At 53.9% G+C, this 21,654-nt stretch overlaps 1 protein-coding gene across 6 annotated transcripts in view; it reads right to left on the reverse strand.

Moving 5' to 3' along the window:
* The window catches only part of MYRF (myelin regulatory factor), a 44,228-nt gene that overhangs the window by 18,523 nt on the left and 4,051 nt on the right, over window positions 1–21,654 (reverse strand). For all 6 annotated transcript variants that reach the window (XM_058860963.1, XM_058860940.1, XM_058860955.1 and 3 more), the window contains exons 2-7: window positions 7,988–8,075; window positions 6,915–7,241; window positions 4,317–4,378; window positions 1,604–1,922; window positions 1,066–1,238; window positions 708–831 (exon numbers count right to left, since the gene is read on the reverse strand). In XM_058860963.1, coding sequence (XP_058716946.1) covers window positions 708–831; window positions 1,066–1,238; window positions 1,604–1,922; window positions 4,317–4,378; window positions 6,915–7,241; window positions 7,988–8,075 — 1,093 coding nt within the window. The remainder of the gene's footprint in view (window positions 1–707; window positions 832–1,065; window positions 1,239–1,603; window positions 1,923–4,316; window positions 4,379–6,914; window positions 7,242–7,987; window positions 8,076–21,654) is intronic.

Below are 21,654 nucleotides of genomic sequence, written 5' to 3' on the forward strand. Positions count from 1 at the left end.
GCTTGCCAGCTCTTTGTCACCTCCCAGGAATGCAGGGAGGATCCAGAGTGGTTTCCTTCTGAACACTCCTCCTTCCCGGTGTGCTGTCTCCACCCACTGCTGCCTCAATTCCCAGCCCACCTTCCCACTTCTCCCTTCCCTGTCTTGGTCATCCCAGACTTCCTCTCTGGCCTGTCCGCCACTTCCTAGATTTCCTAACCCCTTCCCTCTCTTCCCTTCCTCCTCTGACCCCCACAGCCACTCCCACTCCTCCTCCTACAGCTCCTTTCCATGCTGCTCAAGCTCTCCTGAAGTGGCTCTGGATGACCTCCAGCCACCCACACTAGGAATTCACAATCCTAAATTTAAATTGTAGGATCCTGGTGAACCTAGGGAGGCGGAAAAGGTGCTGCTCATCCCAGCATTCCTCAGGACAAGGACAGATTTGCCAGTAAAGCCCTCCATGGTGAGCAAGGTCTGAGTGGCTGCAGAATTATCACCAAAGCTGGTGAAATTCCTTCTGCTATTCCTTAATTATCCATAAAAAGTGTAGAGGAGTAACATTCCCAGTGGGAAAGGGGCAGTGGGGAACATTACCCTCACCACAAAGCCCAGCCAAGGGAGATCCTTATCCCATGTTTTGAGTGGGATGCTCCCAAACCCAGAGGCTTGCCACTTGCACAAGGAATATGAGCTCCACTTTTTCCAGAGGCGAAGGAATTACTCACAGCTCCTTGTAGTTGGCATCGTATAGAGTTGCCCACTTGTTCTGTTGATGTGGCTGCCACTTGATGGACTGGAAGTTGGGATCCAGGTAGGAGCCGTTCAGGCTGTCGTTATCCTGAATCAGGCCTGTGGAGAATGTTAAAATGGATTAAATCCCGATTTTACTCCCTGGGCCGAGTATCCAGAGGGGTGGGAGCCCAAGGAAGTGACTGGTACTGCCCGAAGCTTCCCCTCCTGACTGCCAGAGCAGCACCAGATGCAGGCCAGGGGTGAATCCCACAGGTTGGCAACAGTCTTCCCTCCTCCCAGGCCCCTGGCCCGGTGGGAGCGGGGTTGGAATTCAGGGGATAATGGGGGTACCTGGCGAGAGTGCACCCGGCTGGTGCCAGGGAGGCGTCTGGACGCGATCAGGATTGAGCGGCACGGATCCCATTCCCGGCTCCTGCTTGATCAGCCCGTTGAGCATCTGGGCATTGAGGGTGTTGGGGGGGGACTCGGAGTGTTTCCGCTTCTTAGCGGGATGCACCGGGAGGCTGCGGATACCGCGGGAAGGCTCAGCAGGGAACGGAGAGTCGGGAGGTGACAATCCCACAACCCGTGACCAGGACAAGTGGGATCTCACATGGAAAACACAACATTCCCACAGCGCTGCCCCACCTTCTCCCACACTGCTGAGTCCGCATCACACATGTGCTGAGCCACATCTTTAATTCCACAGAATCCCGGAATGGTTTGGGTTGGAAGACACCTTAAAGCTCATCCGGTTCCAACCCCCTGCCATGGGCAGGGAACCTTCCACAGATCTCCCCTTGTTTGTTCCTACCACTAACCCCCCACTCCAGGCAATCCACACACCTCCAGCTCCCATTCCCTCACCCCCGCCATTCCCAGGCCTTACTCTGCTCCATGCTGCTGGAGGAGCTGGTGCAGCATCTGGGATTGCTGGGCATGGTGGAGCTCAGCGGGCGCCATTCCTGGCCCAACGCCGTACGGAGGCATCAGGGGCTCGGCCTTCAGGAACATATCCCGCTGCAGGCCGGGAAAGTGGGAATTGTGCTGCGGCTGGAGGGGGTGAGGGGGTGGTGGGGGTGGTGGGGGGGGACCTTGGAGGTGAGGGGGTGGAGGAGGAGGCGGTGGAGGAGGAGGGTGCTCCAGGCGGGAAGGGGGAGTCAGGTGACACATATTTTCGGGAGTCATGGTCCGGAGGAGGTGAGGATCTGGAAAAGGAGAAAGAGCCGTAGTTAGGAGTGTCCTGATCCCAGGTCCAACACTGACCTGTTTATCTTGGATACCCTGGCTGGATGAGGCTTGGGACAACCAGGAAGTGTCCCTGCCCATGGCAAGGGATTGGAATGAGTTGAACCTTCAGGTACTTTTCCACCAAAACCATTCCAGGATTCTAACATTCCATGGGACAATGAGAGAGAAGAGACAATGGAATGACCTGAACAGCCCCAGCACTTCCAGGGAGGATTTCTGAGGGGGCACTTTAAACATTTTAACTGAAACTAGGAGGAGACTTTGATCCCTGAATTTAAATAAATAAAAAAGGAACATTCAAATGCAATCCCACCCTTCTCCTCCTCCATTTGGAATGGGATACTAAAGCCATTCCTTAATTAGAGAGGATTTGACTACACCAGCATCAAAATAAATGTTTGGGGTGTGGAGGAACATGCAAATCCATGTCCCTTCCTGTTCTGCTCCTCATCACCTCAACATTCCAGATCCACTCCCTTCCATGGGCAGGGATATCTTCCACTCTCCCAGGCTGTTCCAAGCCCTGCCCGACTTGGCCCTGAACATTTCCAGGGATGAGGCAGACATATCTTCTCTGAGAAATCCGTTCCAGGGCCTCACTGCCCTCACCGGGAAGAATTCCTTCCCAATGTCCCATCTAACCCTGCCCTCTGGCAGTGGGAAGCCATTCCCCCTTGTCCTGGTATTCCATGCCCTTGTCCAAAGTCCTTCTCCAGCCTCCTTTTTCTTCACCAGGACAAAGCCCATCTGTTTTTCCAGCCTTTCCTTTGCATCAACCTGTGCCTTCAGGTGTCCCCACAGGACACCACAAACCTGGCAGGAATGAGGGACTGACTCCTGGGACATGAGAAAACCACAGAGTAGGAAGGGACAGTGACTTTGTTTTAAATGCAAGACAAAGCTTCTTCATGCTCCAACGTGGAAAACTGGATGGAAAACGCATCCAGGGACTGGCCAAGCTGGGCACAGCCTCTGGGAAAACGGAGAGGGACACAAGGGAAGGATCTGTTGGATCCTTCCAGGCTTAGCTGGATGGACTTTGGCCTCAGAACACCCAGGCAGGGGTTGAGTAACAAGGCCAAAGCGCTTGACCAGGATGGGGAAACTCCTCCCGTCGAAAGGTTTGGAAAATTGGAATATGTTGGCGCTGGGTCCTCCTGCTGAAGGCTGCCGGGGCAAGGCTGGCTTCCACTCATCCCGCTCCATTCCAAGGTTTTCTGCTTCCTGCTGGGACCTCTCAATGCCTTTTCCACACACACGGAACCAGATTCCTCCTTCCAGGCTCAATCCCAAACCAGCCTTCCTTTGGGAGCTGCCTCAGGGACAGCCCAGCCAAGGATAGGCAAGTGATGTGCCAAGGCATTCCCAAATCCAGGGAAAATCATCTCCAGGAATGCAATCCCAGCTTTGTGGGTGCCCTCCAGAGCCTCCTCTCCTTCCCAAATGAGCTCCGAGCACTCCCAAAGTCGCTCTCCCCATGGTGAGCAACCCGGCCTCTTTGTTATATTTAAGGAAGGGCCAGGAGGAATTCCAGGGATTTTTTTTAGCAAGATAAACAGAACTCTTGACCTCTTCCATCACAAAAAAAAAAAAGGAGCAGGCGCTGTTCCCAGTGGGGACTGGGCTGGAGCCTGGGGAAAAGGGTTCTCCTGCCGAGGGGGAAGGGAGACCAGGACAACCTTCCCACCTTCCTTCCCAAGGAGTTTTTCCGTGGAAGAACAGTGAAGGTCACCAGAGGGACCAAACAACCCTTGGTGGCTTTCCTGGGGGAAGCCAGGAGTACCTTGCAGCGACCCTGGAGGGGGTCCCATTGCCACTCCCTGTGCCATTTCAGTGGGAGCTAAGATCTTCAGGATCAGCTGGAGGGGAGGGAAAGGCTGGGAAGGAACTTACTGGAGAATGGCGGGTTCATGGCTGCTTCCCAGAGCCAGATTCCATGTCAGGGACGTGCTCTCACTCCGTGTTCCCGAGGCCGAGGGCAGGACGAGGGGGATGGTGAGCTCCACATCCCACCCCGCCACGATCTCCCTGCACCCACGGATTCCCACCACGGATTCAGTGTCTGTGGATTCTGGGTTCCCACCACGGATTCCGTGTCTGCGGAGTCTCAGCTCGCCTTCTGTGCCGGTCCCTCTCCCCTTTTCCAAAGCTGGGAGCGGAACAATGGGCGAAAGCCGAGGGATATTTACTAACTGATAATCTCCCCACGTAGTGCAGCCGCCTGTTTTCTCCCGGCTGATAAAGATTGCAGAGCCAACCACTTTCACGGAATAAAGAGGGGGTGGATGCTGGGATTTGGGGTTTGGATTAGGATTTTTTTTTTCCCCCTTCTCCCTTTTTGAAGCACTTACCATTCACCTGCTGAGGGGAGTAGGCTTCTGATCCGGAATCCGGGGGAGAGTCCGGCAAAGTGCTGCGGAGCAATGGGAAAAGAAAAGGGAAAGTAATTTTAATCCAGTTTCTAGCACAACCAAGAGGTCCACGTGGACCCAAGCACCCTCCAGGATCTGGCAGGGAATCCCAGGTGGACCTGCAGCAGATCCTGGACACCCTGACTGTGTCCAGCTGGGATTGCCATCACTGCCAGTGTTTCCACAGGAGCTTGGGAATAGGGACATTTTGTTGAGCTGACAGTGAGAATTCCAGGGAATAGAAGCCAAACAGAAATTTATCTGCTTCCCAGGGAAAGGTGTGCTTCCCATGGAAATGTCAGTGATCAAGTGGAATGCACAGAGCTCTCTCCCCATTCCGGGAAGCTGTTCCAGGCCAGGTTGGAAAAGGAGCAGCCTGGGATAGTGGAAGGTGTCCCTGCCCATGGCAGGTGCTGGGCTATATGGTCCCTTTCCATCCAAATAATTCCATGACTCTATGAAATGGGAGGCTTTGGGGAACCTGGGGAGTCCCTGGGATGGATTTTGCCTGTACAAACCTGAGCACCACCACAGCTCCTTCTGTATCCCCCTAGATATATTCCAACATCACCAGGAGCGGGATTTGGCTCTGACTGTGACACACAACCCAAAATAAAGTGGGAGCTCCCAGCTGCCTTTTCCAGCACATCCATGGCTAGGGATGGCAGGACCAGGTCCTGTATGGTGGCACAGCAGGGACAGGCAGGGAGACCATGGCACATTCCCATTTTTCACAGGAATTCTTTTCCATTCACCCATCCTATACCATCAGCTTTATGGATGTGAAATAATCCCAGACAAATCTCAGTGCTTGTTGGATGAAAGCCAGCCAAAAAGCAAATGAATAGGGGAGGAAAAGCACAGGACACATTGCTCCACCTCTGGTCCAGACAGCACCCACAATTCCAGCTGGGAACCAGGATATGGAATCCTCCTGGACCAGAGAAACCCAAGGCCCAATAATTGGATTCTCCATCGGAAGTTGCACACAGCAGGGGCTGGAGGGATGAGGTAGGGTGATCCCAAAAAAAACACCCTGCCATACCTCTCTCATCCTCCACCTTCCCTTGGAGCACCTTTCCATCATTCCCTTCCTATGCCTGGCTGGAGCATCTATTCCCAGCCTTATTTCTAGGCTCCTTGCCATGTGGGATCTGAGTTCATACTGTATTTCCCATGGATTTATCAGGATTTATGCACCAGCAAGCCAAGTCTTGGCCAGTAACAAAAGGGAACAGCACAATTTAAGGAATCCAGAAGGCTGGAAAAGGTGGACACTGCAGGATTCCCAGAGGGAGGTAGCGTGGAAGTGCCCAGTCCAAGGGAAGGGTTTGTTGGTATCCACCACATTGTCCCTGAGCACATCATGGGGTGCTTGGGCCAGGAAGTAGACTCCATTATCCTTGTGTGTCCCTTCCAGGATATTCCATGACTGTCCACTGGAAAAAGCCTGGCACAAGGGGGAAGAGTCATTCTGGGATGCTGAAGGCATGCTGCCATCAAAGCTGATCCAGTTCAGCTACATGCAAATGAGGTCTCCACCTCTGACAGCAAGGTGTGATCCTTGCTCATGACATCCTGCAGAATTCCCGATGCATCCAGAAGAAAAGGACATAACAAGGCATCACTTCATTCTTTTGATTCCCCCTAAGCTCCAGGTATCCTCCTGGGATCACTGCAAGGGAAAACCCCCCGGTCTGGGAATAAAAGAAAGGCAGATTTTTTTCTTTTAGCTTTCTGGGATGTCTTTCCAAGTTCATCCAAAGGGTGAAAGTCATTGGCTGAGTGTTCCCAAATTTGGGAATGCCCCGTTGTGCTTGGTGGCAACACTAGAGGGCACAAGGCAGAGGGAGAAGAGCCAGTCCTGGAGTCATCCTGGCATCACTGTCCTTGCATCCATAATCCCATGGGAGAAGGCTGTTCAGGGCCACCACCACCTAAAGATCCAGGCTGGAGCACAGCACAGCACCTTGGGATGTTACTATTCCCCTCCTTCCATCCCAGAGAGCAGGAACCACATCCTTTCTCCTCTCGGGAATAACTCCAGTTGGGTCCAGCAGCAATTCTAAAACCTGCCTTTCCTCTCCCTCAGAGCTTGTTGAAAAGGACACATCCAGCTCAGATCCATGTTTTCCTTCTCTGGAGCAGAGCATCTGCAACATCAGTCCATAAGAAGATGATCTCCCTGCCCAGGGTAGCAAACTATCCTCTGGGATAGTCATGGCAACATCCTGCAGACTGAATTTCATCCCAGAGACTGAATTTTGTCTTGTTCCAGTTTATTCTGTGTCTCTTCCTCCTTAAAAAATGCTCCAGTGTTCTTCCACCTGCAGATGTCCAGCACAGGTATCCAGAACTGTGTGATGGTGTGGGGGATTTTCCCAAAAAAACTTTTGGGAAGCTTCAGGAGCTCCACTTGTCCAAAACCAAGGACATACACAGAGCAACAGCTGTCACTGCTCTGTGGGACCCTCCAGGTGCCACCAGCCCGGAGGAGCCTCCATCCCACCCTCATCCCACCATCCCATTCCTTCTTACCCAGGTGCGTAGGAGGCCTTGGGCTCGGATTTGATTGGAGGGACCACGTTGTTCAGGCAGTGGCCACCCAGGAAGCCCTTGGGCACCACCATCCCATTGTTGTTGTTGCAGTTGAGGTGAGCTCCATAGGCGGCTCCGCAGGGATTGGCCAGGAGAGGACCATGCCGGATGGGGAGCTGGCTGCTGGCGGGAGGGAGGTGGAGGGGAGCGCTGGGAGAGGGATTGCTCACGCTGCTGATGGAGCTGGCGGGTGGTGCGGGGATGCTGGCAGAGCTGGAGGGCTGGGGGTGTGGGTAGCTGGCGGGAGCAGGGATCTCAGGGAAGCAGCTGAGGGAGAAAATGGGACAACGTCAGGAGAACAGGTCAGTGGGAGTGATGGAAGAGTCCAAAACACACCCAGGAAGTTTTCAAGTGCCCAGGACAGCAACCTCCAGGAATGTGTAGCCAGCGGGATCTGCTCAGTGTACTCCAGCTTCACAGAGCTGCTATGACAAAGATCCCGCTCCCACCCTGCTCCCAGATTCCCTTGGTGCTCTCCAGGTCTACTCCGTCCTCCTTCCCAAAGTGGGGGTACACAGGGAGATCCTTCCCTTCCCCACACTCATGTAGTCCTGGGGATTTAATCCGAGCTCCCAGCGCTCAGATTAAGGGAAAGCGTTTATGGTGCCCTTGGGGAGATAAAGAGAGGGAACAAAAAAGACTGGGAAAACTTGGAGGTAAGAAGCCAGAAAGAGTCAGGAGGGATGGGAATGATAAAGGAGCAAAGAGCAGTCCAGGAAGACTCTGGAGGGGCAGAGGTGATTCCTAAATGATTCCTCAAATTTCAGGGCTGGAAACTGCTCAATAGGTTTCCAGAGAAACTGTGGCTGCCCCATCCCTGGAAGTGTTCCAGGACAGGCTGGGCAGGGCTTGGAGCAACCTGGGATAGTGGAAGATGTCCCTGCCCATGGCAGGGGTGGAAATGGATGAGCTTTAAGGTTCCTTCCCACTCCAACCATTCCAGGATTCTGTGATCTCTCCATGGAAAATCACAAGGAACACCGTTCCTGCTGTGGAGCAAGGGAAGCACTTACATCTCCGGAGAGTCTTCCTTGCTGATGTACTCTTCCAGGATGCTGGTGTCGATGTTGGATGGTTCCAGAGCTCCATTAATGTCGTGGCCTGGAGGGGAGAGGAGGTGGAAGCATGAGCTGGGAGAAGGACAGGAAAGGGTCTTTGGAAACACCACCAGACCCTTGTGCAGTCAAGGAGCTGATCTGAGAATCACGGAATCACGGAATGGGTTGGAAGGGACCTTAAAGATCATCTCATTCCAGCCCCCTGCCATGGGCAGGGATGACTCACTAGGTCAGCAGATCCCTGGGGATTGCCAGCTGTCCATACCCACTCATCCCAGTGCGCACACTCATCCTGGGAGATGGGGCACGTGGGACAAGCCAGGGCGGGGACTCAGACACATGGTGGGGACCAGATCCTTTGGGATCCCTTCCAACTCAGGACATTCCATGATTCCTTTTGGACCCTTTGCAGAACACACTGGAATTTCTCCACCACAGCTCTGGATTAGCTCCTGACCTTCCTCCCTCTCCTCTGCTCCATGGGCAGGCAGTAGATTTCCCTGTCCTTTCTCCAGAGGACTCCTCCTCCCCTCCCTGCCCTGTTCCAGGGAAGCTGGGCAGGGTTTTGTTGACAGAAAATCCTTCCTTTATCTGTCTCTCCCAAGTGGGAGTCCGGAGCCAGCCCGCGGTGCCAAAGGCACTGCCAAGAAAGTGGAAGAGAAGATCCAACTCCCCCTGCCCTGATAAAGAAGTCAGTGAAACACCATCCTGAAAGACCCCACGTGAAAGCCCAGGAGAAGCCCCTGACCCCCTGGATCCCCCAGGTTCCCAGGAAAGGTCACCCGCTGATCCGCAAAGGCCGGCCCGGGGGGCTCCAGCCCACCCCGGCCAATTGCAGCTCTCCCTCTGCAAATCCTTTTCATACCAAGACAGGCAAATCGGCAGAAATAAATCCAGCTAGGAATTCTGCCAAGCGGACAGGGTGTGTGTGGACACAGAGATCTCTGCCTTAGAAACCTTGGCTGGAGGGGGGGGAAATGCTGGGTAACTGTTCATTTTTGGGACATCTCCATGGCAGAGCCCAGGGACCTGGGGAACAGGGTGAGGAGGTTTTTCCATGTGAACACAGGATCCATCTGGAGCAGGGACACACAACCCTGCTTCCAGGTGAGCACTGAGGTGAGGAGAAGATGGAGCAGGCAGAGCCTCTGGGATCTCCAGGTGTGCCAGCATCTCCAGTATGGAGTTGCAGATCCCAGGCAAGCACAGAGGTGGCTCCTGTCCCTCCACTGTGACAGCCGCATCCTGTCCTGAAGTTCCTGTGATGCAGCTCCACCCTCTTTTCCTCGGAGTTATGGGAGCTCATTGATGATCATCTGTATATCCCTCACTCATCCCTAAGGATCTCTGCCATAGCCTGCTCCCAGCACTTCACAATGACCACATCTTCCAAGGCACCTCTTCAAGCCCTTACTGTGATCCCATAACATCCCCGAAACCTCCTGCCAGGAATGAGCACTCCAGGAGGGTGGGAATCCACCCCGTGCTCCATTGCCTCCCTCTTAGCAAAAAAAAAACCCTGGGCTATAAATCACAGCATGCCTTTGGCAAACAGCCATCCCAAAAGTCATCAGGAAACTTGTCTTCATCCCAAGTTTTGGCATTGGGATCCACGATCAAAGCAGCAAAAAGGACACCTGGCCAATTTTTGTGACTCAGCCTGTCCAAGAAAAGTCCAGCTCCAGCAGGTTTCCCTCATACCTCCAAACTCCAGGAGCTCCCCTGTGGTGGAAGAGGAGCCCAAGAACCCTCCAGGAAGGAAGAGATGTCTCTATAGGCAGTAGAACGCTGTGCTTCCCAATTTTCTGAGGATGCTGAGGCCCTGGCACAGGTTGCCCAGAGAAGTTGTGGTTGCCCTGTCCCTGGAAGCGTTCCAGGCCAGGTTGGATGAGGCTTGGAGCAACCTGGGATAGTGGAAGGTGACCATGCCCATGGCAAGAGGGTGGAACTGGATGAGCTTTCCAGTCCTTCCAACTCAAACCATTCCAGGATTCCTCTGCTTCCTTGGAGTCACCTTGAGGAGGGCAAGATAAGCCTGGTGACGCGAGAGGTGCGTCAGGGCTGGAGGGGAGACGTGGCTGCCCACCAGAAATCAAGGACCTTCCTCTGCTCCAGGACAGTGGGATTTGCACAAATCCAGGGATATCGGGGCAGGGACAAGGAATGTCCCACCGCCCAGAACTTCCATGTAGCTCTTACCAAAGCCAGCTTAGGTGATTAATTAAAAGCTAATACTGCTCCATAGTCACGAGATCCCAACAGCATCGGCATTCCCTCCCCCTCCCAAGTGGGGATTAGTGGGAAGCCACCAAGGAGGGAAGCTCAACACTCGCATGGCTCCTCATGGGACATCCCAGCAAAGATGGAGGGGCCCAGGGAAACACTGAGCTCATCCATCCCAAACCTGCCAGGTCCCTACATCCCTCCTCCTCCTGTCCCTGGCATTGCCACCCTGCTTTCCCACCATGTCACTGCTCCAGTTTCCAACTCTTCTCTGGGAAGAGAGCTGTGGCAATCCCAAAAACCCCCAGCCTCTGCCTGAAGAACAAGAAGTTAAAACTCTCAGCACCCTCCTCGTGAGCTGAGCCGGGCGGGCTGAGGCCCCCGGACGTGTGAGAATGTCAGGAATCCCAATGTTTGGACTGGTTTTCTCTGCCTTCCCCAAACCTCCAAACACACTCCATATCCCAACGGAGGTGCTTCCCACCCTGCCGCCTCCTCCCTGCCCCTGCTCCGACTGGCTCGTCCCTCCTGGTGGCACCTTCCCGGCTCAATGTCCCAGTTTTGGGTGCTCACAGAGGTGGGCATGGGGCCATAGGGCTTGGAAAGAGTTAAGGGAGCCTGGCCTCCGTGAACTGTCATATTTACAGGTCCAAGGGATTTAACCCGGAATTTTCCTGGAGTGATAGGCTGAGAAGTTTATGGAATTTCTATTTATAACAGTCCCCCCCCCCCCCCCCCCCTTCAATTCCTACTCTGTTGCCTGTCTTCAAATCACCCCTAATCCTGCCTGGGTCACCTGGGGGTGGGAGGAAGGGAGAGAGCTGGAGAACTTCATCCCAGGATGCGCTAACACGAACCAGATGTGGGAAGCTGGAGATGACGACGAGGTCAGCACTCTGCAGGGGCTGGGGAACATCAGCCGGGGTGGGGGGACACCGAGGAGGAGGAGAAGAAGGAGGAGGAGGAGGAGGAGAAGAGGCTGTACCAAGCCCAGAGCTTCCCTGTGCCATTGGAGCCACATACCGGAGAATTTTCAGGGAAAACTGAGGCATGGAACAGCCTGGGAGGCGATACAAGCTGGTATCTGCACCAAACTGGTGCAGAGTGAAATAGGATCAGGAGACCCCAGGAGCTTCTGGTTCTATGTGGTCCCTCTCTTAATGGTCCTCCAGAACCTGCTGGAGCAGCAGTGGGATACATGGATGAGCAGGACACACGGAATGAAGCTCCACCAGGAGTCACCTGGGACGCCACAGCAGTGCCAGTGCTTGGCGAAGCGGCGAGCCCTGGCGCATCCCTGGGCTCATCCCTGTGTCCGTGCACCAGGGCTTGGTTGTGCAATCCTCAAGCCAGGCTGCAGCATCGGCACATTCCCGGGGCCCCGCACCGCTCCTCACCCCCTTCTCTCTCCTGCCGTGTTTATCCTTCGGCCCGGGGGGATTGGCTGCCGGCCTGGCCGCGAGCACCAGGAATCCGGGCCATGGCAAACAAACCAAACACCGCCTAAGCCCAGGGAGCCGCAGGGCCAGTGCTCGGCTTCGGAGCTTCTTCCCATCCTGGACGGCTCTGCCCCTCAGGGAGAAGCCGCTCCAGCCGGGAACAGCATCCCTCCCGTGCCTGCCACCTCAGCAAACCCAGAGACCTGGCCTGCGCACCTGGACACAGCTGCTTCCATAAGGAACGGCGGGATGACCACCCTACTGCCCACATACCCAGCCCTGGGCTGCTTCTATCCCCTCCGGTGACCCTGGAGGAGCCCCTGGCTGCCCCTGCATCCCGGCCCAGCATTCCTTCTTAATTAATGCTCTTTATTACCTGACTAGGATGATAACCAGCCCCCAAACGGGGCTCGTGTAACCAAAGCAGGACAAGGAGCTAGCGCTCCCACAGCTCCCCAAAGACCACCCCAGAGCAAAGTCCCGACTGTCCAAGGCATTTCCAGGGGATCCCAGGCCTTTCCTCTGAACCACAGCCCCTCCTCATCCCATTCCCCCCAGGAATATCATCCTCAAGCACTTGTCCCTTGGATTAGGACACCTTTTGTCCCTACGCATCCCAACCCGGCCCACGTCCCTTCCCATCACAAAAGGTGGGACTGTCCCAGGCCATGCTGAGGTTCATCCACCCCGTGAACCATCCTGGGGACATTCCCTAGCCAGCCCATCCCCAAGGACAGCCCTGTCCTTCCAAAGCAAACGGGCAGCTCCTGCATGCCCTGCTCATACCAGAGCAGAAAACACAAGGTCCAAACTCCAACTAATTCCACACCAAAAACACAGCCAAGGATGAGCTCTGGGATCTGTGGGATAAGATCCCAAGGAAAACACCAAAGTGAGGGGTAAGAATTTGGGGGTTTGTGAAAATTTGGTTGTCATGGAATTAAAATTAACTAATCCACAGTGCAATGGATACGGGCTTGGAAAAGACACATCCTGCCAAACCTTGTCCATGGAGGGGCCAGGATTGTTCCCAACCCACCCATACCTGACCCTCTCCTTCCTGGTGAGCTCCCAGCCAACATCCCTGCTCCCAAATCCAACCCTCTGCATTCCTAGAGAAACTAGGCCATGCCAAGCAGGGCTGGATGCAGGGAAAGCAGTGATCAGGGATAGGGATACAGGACAGTGGGATTTAGCCAAACCCCCAGACTTAGGGAGAAAAAAGAATTTACAGGGTGTCCAGGAAGACTCAGGAGAAACAACCTGTGTAACAGTGAGCCAGCTCCAGAGGCAAAACACTTGGAATAATGAACTGGCCTGGTGGGAAGTACAACCAAACCCATGGCAGGGGGTTGGAACTCGATGATCTTTAAGGTGCTTTCCAACCCAAACCATTGCAGTATTCCCTGAATACCCAGTGTCCAGAGGCAGCAGCATCTCCCTGTTCCCTGGAAAGCTCTCTCTGCTCCTACATAATCCCACAACTCCTTAGTTTACATCCACAGATTAATACATTTGGCACAAGCACCTTTGGATGAGGAGGACAAGGGCCTGGGAAACACCCAAAACTCAGGGATAAGGAGATAACACCCTCCATTCCCCCTTCCCAAGAGGACAAAGTGTTGGTGGGAGATATCCCAAGGCACAGGAAGTGTGAGGAGCCAGAGGAAATGATCCTGCTGTGCCATGGCAGGCCACGGGCATGTTCCTTGGGAAGCTCCACAGGAAAAGGAGGCAGAAAGGATGATCCTCCCTCCCAAACTTCCCTGAGCCCTCCCTCAGAGCACCTTCTCTCCTCCAACCCTCCTGGAATATCCCCCCATCTCCCCTCGCTGGAGCTGTTCTCCCTCCTGCATCCCTTTCTCCTGGCAGCTCCCCACCCTTGTCCTGGCCTTTCCCCCACCCTGGCCAGCTGTGAACCTTGGCATGGATGGAGCCATTGTCCTGGGAGAACGGGGGCCGAGGAGGAGGAGGGGAAGGTGTGAGAGGGGACACAGAGGCGCGTTTGTCCCTGTCCCTGCGGCCGTCAATGCCGCGCTTGTCCATTCATGCTCTCCGAGGGCAGGAACAGCGGCTCCATTTGGGAGGCTCCAAGGTGCCTGCCCAGGGGGGCACATTGCCCTGTTTGTTTGGAGACAACGCCTTTATCTCCCTTCCCGGGATGAGGGTGTTGGAGCAGGGACAACAGGACCGGAGGAGGCCACTTCATCTGGCGGCTCCCGCTGCACGAGGCCGCGGCCTCATCCATGGGAAAAACAGGGATGGGGAAAAGCTCCTGAGGATCCCTTCTGCTGAGGTGCCTCACCTGACCTTGTTTTATCCAGATTGCAACTTTGGGAGGGGACAGGAGGGACATTTTCCATAGGATAACACATTGTGGGTGAGCTCCTGGACACTGCTGTGGTGGTGAAGGTCCATATCCATATCCCACACCATTCCCTCAGAGTGAATTATTGCCAGAACAGATAAAAAATTAATAATATAGTTAACAGCTACATACCAGCACCAAGAAGAGACTCAATCCAGCTGCCCAGAGCTTTCCCATGCTCAGCAGTGACCAAGAGAGGGAATACTCAGGGAAGCACAAGGAGCTGACAAAGATGATGGCAGATCCTGAGCTGTCATCCCACTGCTCTTCTGCTTCCAAGGAAAGAACCCAGGGAATGCAGTCCCTGGACACTGACCTTGATGCAGGGCAACACTGTGGCTCTGGAAAGGCTCTTAGGGAATCTGGAGATCCAGGATGAGCCATGATCAGCTCAATTCTAAGATATCCACACCACACACAGGGAACTCAGGATAACTCAGGTTTTGGAGAGCTGCTGCCTCTCCTGGAGACCCCCCCAGCACAAAACAATCCTCAGGGAGGGAGGTTAAGAATGGAACAGCACCAAGATACAGGAGCAGAGGCAGCCAAGCATCGCCGGGAACACCGTGTCCAGATCGGACACATCATTCCCTCCCTTCCAACTGGGAGGCACCAAGGTCTGTCCAGGCTGGATAATCTCCAGAGACTGGGAGGAAAATGCAGAGCCATTTATCTAGATGGGACATTTTCCAGGGCTTGGGGAGGGCCATCCCAAGTTTTGTGCAACCACCACGGATCTTTCACAAGGAGGAGCGTTGGGTCACCAGGGTTTTCCTGCTCCTCACACAGCTCGGACGATTGCTCCAGAGTTGTCCCCCAAGAAAATCACAGGGGGTGTGCCATGTGGCACAAAGCTCCCAAGGAGGATCCCACTTTTCCCAGGATCTAACACGACCAATAGAAGTGGGACAGGTCCACGGCTGTCATTTCTGTCTCCATGGTCCCATGGTCCTATGGGCAGGGGGTGGAATTGGATGGTCTTTAAGGTCCCTTCCAAACCAAACCATTCCAGGATTCTACGCAATTGAATCCATTATTGAAACCCCAAAATTCCCTAGGGATTGCTGCCATGCTGGCTGTTCTTACATCCACTTCTCACAGTGCACTGAGGTTTCTTTTTTAAAAAAAACAACAAACCCTTGTTTGCCTTTTCTGACCAACTCTGAGCCATCCTGGAACATATTTCCTGCTCCAGGGTTTTAGCAAACACTTCCCAGACAATACAGCCGAGATACCAAACGTGCTGCTTGGATCCCGTCCATCCCATGCGCTCCCTGGGTGTTCCCAGGATCACTTCAAAGCACTGGGCTGACTGGAGAGGCCCAGATCCAGAGGGAAGGTTCCTGGCATGCTGCTTGAGGATGTGCCACGGGGAGGAGAGGATCAGGAGGTCGCTTGGGAAGGTGGGAATGAGTCATCTCCAAAATAAATACCAGGCACAAGGATATTCCTAGCAGAGACCCCCAGGAAGGGACTGGGGTCAAAAACATTCCAGGGGGACCCTCCTGGTCTCCACAACTCCCTGACAGGAGCCAGGTGGGTGTCAGGCTCTGCTCCCAAGGAACAGGGGACAGGACAAAAGGAAATGGCCTCAAATTGCAGCAGGAGAGGTTTAGATTGGATATTAAGGAAAATTCCTTCATGGAAGGGGACATGGGATAGTGGTGGTCTTGGTAATGCCAGGGGAATGGTTGAACTGGATGATCCCAGGAGGCTTTTCCAGCCTAAAAGACTCCATGATTCCACAATCTCTGCTCACATGGGGTGAAAGAAACTCCCAGGATTCCTGGCCCCTTGTTTCTGTTCAATTGCCTCTGCAAGGGATTATATGGATACAAGAAAGGAAAAGGTGGCAAAGCCCTTTTCTCCTAGTAAAATCAGGATGGTGATCTCAGTCTCATGGATAAACCCTCTGTGGCAGTGGGAAAAAACCTTCGGAGCTCATCCCTGCTGCAACAAAACCAGCAATGAAGGAAAAACACCTTAACAACATGAGAACGGGGAATGGTTCAACTCCATGATCCTGCAGGGTTTTCCAACTTAGACCCAACTTTTAGAGGTTGGAAATCCTGTAAAAATCCCTCTCAGTGATCATTCCTGACCTGTTGCATCCAAAGATGCCCTCTGGATGTCCAGAGCCACACGACGTGTTCTTAAAACCCTGGAAGTAGGAAAGGTCCCTACCTTGACATTCCACAGCCCATCCCATTGGACTGAGTTGAGCTTGTCCAGTTCCCCTCCCTGAGAACACCAGCACAGCTTCCAGCATCCAAACTCCTCATCCCAGGTTGTGAAAGCTGTTCCCAGCCTGCAGGTCCTCACAGGGCTGCTCCCTGTATCCCTCTGGCTCCTCAACACTGTGAGGTGAGTTTGGGAATATCATCTATCACCCAGCATGCGTTGGGTTGGAAGGGACCTTAAGGATCACCCAGCCCCACCCATTCCATGGGCAGGGACACCTCCCACTAATCCAGGTTACTCCAAGCCCTGTCCAATCCAGGCCTGGCCTTCCCTACACCTCAACCTCTCCATTCCAATACCCCTTCCAAAAAACTATATTACAACAGAACGGAGGGGACAAGGACAGGTAGGATTCCCCCCTGCCCAGAACTCCTCGGAATTTGGGATGGATGGGATCTGGGAAAACCCCATGTCTGTTCGGGAGAGGAGCACTGACCGTATTATCAGCAAGCAGCCAACTGTAAAAAGGTCTGATGGCCCTTAAAAGGCTCGGTTTTCCAAGTTTTCCTTTACTTAAGCAGGTGTTTCATTCCCAATAAAGTCAAAGCGTCCTTTTTAGTGCTTCCATGAATCAATGTCCATAAACCCTGGCTTGTCATAACACAGGAGATAAGCCAAGATCCAGTAGGCTGATAAGATGTTTGCTTTCCTGTTTATGTGGATTTCAAGCAATCGACACTCAGCATTGAAAGTCGTAAATGATGTGGATGCCCCAGCCTCTGGAAGTGTTCAAGGCCACGTTGGATTGGGCTTGGAGCAACCTGGGACAGTGGAAGGTGTCCCTGCCCATGGAAAAAGATTGGATTTAAGGTCTCTTCCAACCTAAACCATTCCAGGATTCTATAAATCAATGATTGAACCCTCCAGTTCTTTAGAAATCCCACCTGAGCCTTCCAAAAATCCTGTTCCATGCCAACCCCACGCCCTCTGCACTGTCTCCTCCCCACCAAACTACTTGGGTAGGAAAACCAAAACAATTTGCCACTGCATAGCAAAGTTGGGGTGATACCAAAGACAATAGAAAAAAACAGAGAAAATCAAATCAACCCAGAAAAAATTCCTTTAATGCCTGCTTTTTACACCCAGCCTGGATCCAAGCACTCTGAGGCTGTTTAAAACCCCAGCCTTGGCTTTCCCAACCAATTCTCCTCCCCACCACCCCAAAACCCAGGGAAATACACAAGTGCTGGCACTTGGGAACATTTGTGGACAGGGAATTCCACAAGAATTCTGTCTGCTCCATTTGCAGCTAGGCCTAGCCACTCTTCCCACCTTTCTCTCTCCCTGTTTGGAGTAACTGCCCCAAAGCAGCCAAAGTTCAGTGAGATAAGTGGTGGACTCTGAGTGTCACATTACATTTTCCCTCGGGAAAGAGTCCGTTCCTTCAAATGTGCCTTGAACATGCTCCAGGTGCCACTGGAAGCCGGCTTGGAGTGCGGGATTCTGGGCTGGCCACGTTATCCACCATCACCACCGGATCAGGGAGAAGATATCACGGATGAGAGTGGAACTGGATAATCTTTAATGTCCCTTCCCACCCAAAGTATCCCACGATTACATGTCCTGCTGTGCAGTAAGAATGGGGAGAAGGAAGGTCTGTTGGATAAGCAAGGGCATGCCAAGCATGCCAGTCAGTTGGAATAAAAGGATATATCCATGAAAATATAAGTGAGAGCCACTGGATAGCCAAGTGTGGCTTCCAACCATAGAATCCTGGAGTAGTTTGGGTTGGATGGGACCTTCAAACTCATCCAAGTTCCATTCCCTGCCATGGGCAGGGACACCTTCCACTAGCCCAGGTTTCTCCAAGCCCTGTCCAACCTGGCCTTGGACACTTCCAGGGATCAATCCACCCTCCACTCCTCAGAATTCCCATTTACCCTCCACAGCAGCAGGATGGTGGCTCTCTGCCACTGTCTCATCCCTGTCTGTCCATCCCCAGTCCTGGCACCCCTCTGGAATGCCCCGTGCTAAGGGCTGTCTCTCCTGAATGATGCTGGAGCACGGGATGGACACCCGGAAAACACCAGCTTGGCCCCAAAAGCCATGAGACTGTTCCTGTTTGTGTCTCCAGCCACAGCTGCTCCCTTGTCCTCTGGCACGGCACACGCTGGTTAATCATTCCTCAGGCACATTCAGTGTCCCGGGATTCTTATCAGAGAGTGCAAAGTCCAATCAGCAGCACCACTGGGAAGAGGCAGGAGGGTTCCCCGGCAAGGGCGGCAAAGCTGTGCCAGAGCAACGCCATCCCCAGGCTGGGATACCTGAGAGGGACGCCAAGGCATGGGCTGGGAAGTGCCCTTGGGTTCACTTGCACCTTCCCAGCACAGCTCCCAGCTCCGGATCAAGGAGTCCTGGAATGGCTTGGGTTGGAAGCAACTGTAAGGATCATCCACTCTCTGCCTTGGGCAGGGACACTTTCCACTACCTCAGGTTGCTCCAAGCACTCTCCAACCTGGCCTTGGACACTTCCAGGGATAGGGCAGCCACAGCTTCTCTGGGCAACCTGTGCCAGCACCCTCACCACCATCTCACTCCAGCCATTCCCACCAGGAGCAATCCATAGGGCCCCTGTCCAGAAGAGGGAAAGCAAAGCAGGATCCCATCTCTCTTCTTTGAAATAACCATGCCCAGGAGCCATTTAATTCCCTCTTTCTGCCAGCTGGGATGACTGTCCTGTAAGGCCTCTCACTGATAAGGGTGAGGAAGCAGAAGGAAACCTGTCCATCCAGCATCCCAAGGCTCCTCCTTGACCAGGATTCCTTTCCCATATCCCTGCATGCAGCAGCCCTTCCACACCCCATCCCACGCACGGGCTCAGCCGGATCTCTGTGTCACCGTTTCCATCCTGGTCACACCTCCAGCACAACTCCCTCTAATCCATCCCAACTGCCACCTCTTCCTGAAGCTTCTCCCTGTCCGTGTCCAGGCATCGCTCCCAGGGCACCAGCCTATGGAAGGGGCATTACCCAGGACTTGGGCAAAGTTCCTCCTCCTGGAGCCTCGTGCTGACATCACATTCCCAAATCCCAGCCTGCCCTTTATCAGGCTTTACGGATCCCTCTTTCATGAACAGCTCTCTGGCCTTACTCCACCTGGATGTCTCTTGCTCTTTTCCCAGGATAAAGGAGTTTTGGGGTCCAGGATAAAGGAGTTTTTGGAAAATGGGAGGGAGAAGTACCAGCACAACCATCACAAGACCACGCCAGAAGTGGCAGCGTTTGGCACCTTTCCCTGAAGAGCAGACGAGGGTGAGTCCTTTGGCTGAAGAGACTCCAGGAATCTCCTACTGGGATGGACGTGGCAGCTTCCCCCAGTGTCCAGGAATGCCACCTGGGTGTGGTGATGAGCTCAAGGGAATGTTTTTGTCTCTTCCCTGCTCTGCTCAGGCCCTGGGATAGAGCTGGACTCAGCAGCATCCTCACATCACCTGCTCCTGTTGAGGGCTGACCAATCAGGCAGGCAGGGAAGCTTCAAACAGAGGGAAGAGAGAGGAAAACCAGGGAACAATCCCATTGGGAAGAGAGAGAGAGAGGCAGAGGGGAAAGCAAGGCAAGCCATGGAAGGGCTGGGGGTCCGTGCTGTTACCTGCTCGGATCCAGCGCATCCTGAGCATGGTGAGAGCCGATGTCAAGCTCCCGCCGTATCCCTGCTCTCTCCCTGTGTCATTATTCCCTGAGCTCAGCTCCTCCAGCTCCCAGGGCTGCTGCTGCCTGCTGGTTTTTCTATTCCCTCCGGGAAGAGTGGGAGGGCCGGGGAGGCGAGCGGGCAGCCGCTGCTCCGCACTGGGATTTGGGACCGCGAGGGGATTACCCGCAGGGATGGTCATGTGTTTGTGCTGTACCAGCTTCCCCGGGCCCATTCCGGCACGGGCTGACTCCCGGCTCCCAAAGAACTCCGGGCAAAGCCTCTTACCTTCCCACGGCGCCAGCCAGGCCCCGCAGCGACTGTCACCTGCGCCGCCACCTCATCCCCAAGCTGCTCCTCCCACAGCCAGGAGCACCCCCCCCCCGGCAAGGATCACGCTGGGCTTTTCCAAGGGGTTCTCCCCCTGCTACAGCAGCTCCGTGTGGGAAAAGCTCTCTCCAGCATCAAGCCTTGGAAATGGATTTGGGGGCAGGCAGAGGGTGGTGAGTGAGTAGGAAGCCCCAAAAGAGCCATTTTTTCAAGGAATTCCATGAAAAACGATGTTCTGATCCGTGTTGTTGCATTTTTATGTCAAGCCCAGGAACCTAAAACATGAGATATCAGCACAGAACCCCCAGGTTCCACTGTCCTCCTGCCCTTTCTGCTCCCAATTTTCAGCCTCAAGATATCCCAAAAGCAACAGGAAGACTTGGGAGCGGCCCCTGGATTCTCATGGATAAGCTGGTTTACACCAGCAGGAATCTGTCAATTCCTTCTCCACTCATTCCCACCACAACCAAACCCCCCCTTATGGCCTAGCATGGTGGACAAGGGGCAATCCCAACTGTCCAGGGGCCACCTCACTCCCTCAGCTCCACTATTCTATATTCCTTCATCCAAGGAAATCAGGGAAATGCTCCAAACCTCTTCCTTCAGGGCGACACTTCCTCCTCACAGGCACCAAGTGCTCCATAATCAAAATCACCAGGAGTGTTAACCAACACCAGGAGCACGGGAACAAGCTGTCCAGAGAAGTTGTGGATGACAGAGGGAGGGTTTAGATGGGATATTGGGAAGAAATCCTTCGCTGGGAGGGTGCTGAGGCCCTGGAAAGGATTTCCCAGAGAAGCTGTGGCTGCCCCATCTCTGGAATGTCCAAGACCAGGTAGGATGGGGCTTGGATAGTGGAAGGTGTCCCTGCCATGTGGGACTGGATGATCCTTAAGGTCCCTTCCCACCCAAACCATTCCAGGATTCCTTGATCACACATATCCAAACATTCCCATAGGCAAAACCATCGACTCCCGTTCACTCCGAGCTCGGAGATTCCTGTGCAGACACAGAGCCCAGCAACCCCTGCACAGACACACGGCTGCTCCAGACAACATTCCCAGTGTTCCAGACACTTGTGCTCCATGAAAACCTGTGGAGCTGTTGGATAACTTCCACGGAAATCTTCCCCTTCTGCTGAACCAACTCTTGTCTTTCCCAGATCCACCTCAACCCCAAACAACTTCCAGCGCTTGCTCTCCTTTCTTTCTTTCTTCCTTTCCCGAATTCCCGCTTCCCAGCCCCCGCCAGCCCCGCTCCGCACATCTTTCCCGCTGTACATTCTTCCCCAAGCCCTTATCTCATAAATTAGCCGGGAGAGGGATCCCAAATAGCTGAGCCGTGGCGTAAGCGTTTCCCTGAGGCAGGGGCGGGCAGGAGCAAGGGAAAGGTTG

The sequence above is a fragment of the Poecile atricapillus genome, chromosome 1 (assembly GCF_030490865.1).
Source record: "Poecile atricapillus isolate bPoeAtr1 chromosome 1, bPoeAtr1.hap1, whole genome shotgun sequence".
Taxonomy (NCBI): domain Eukaryota; kingdom Metazoa; phylum Chordata; class Aves; order Passeriformes; family Paridae; genus Poecile; species Poecile atricapillus.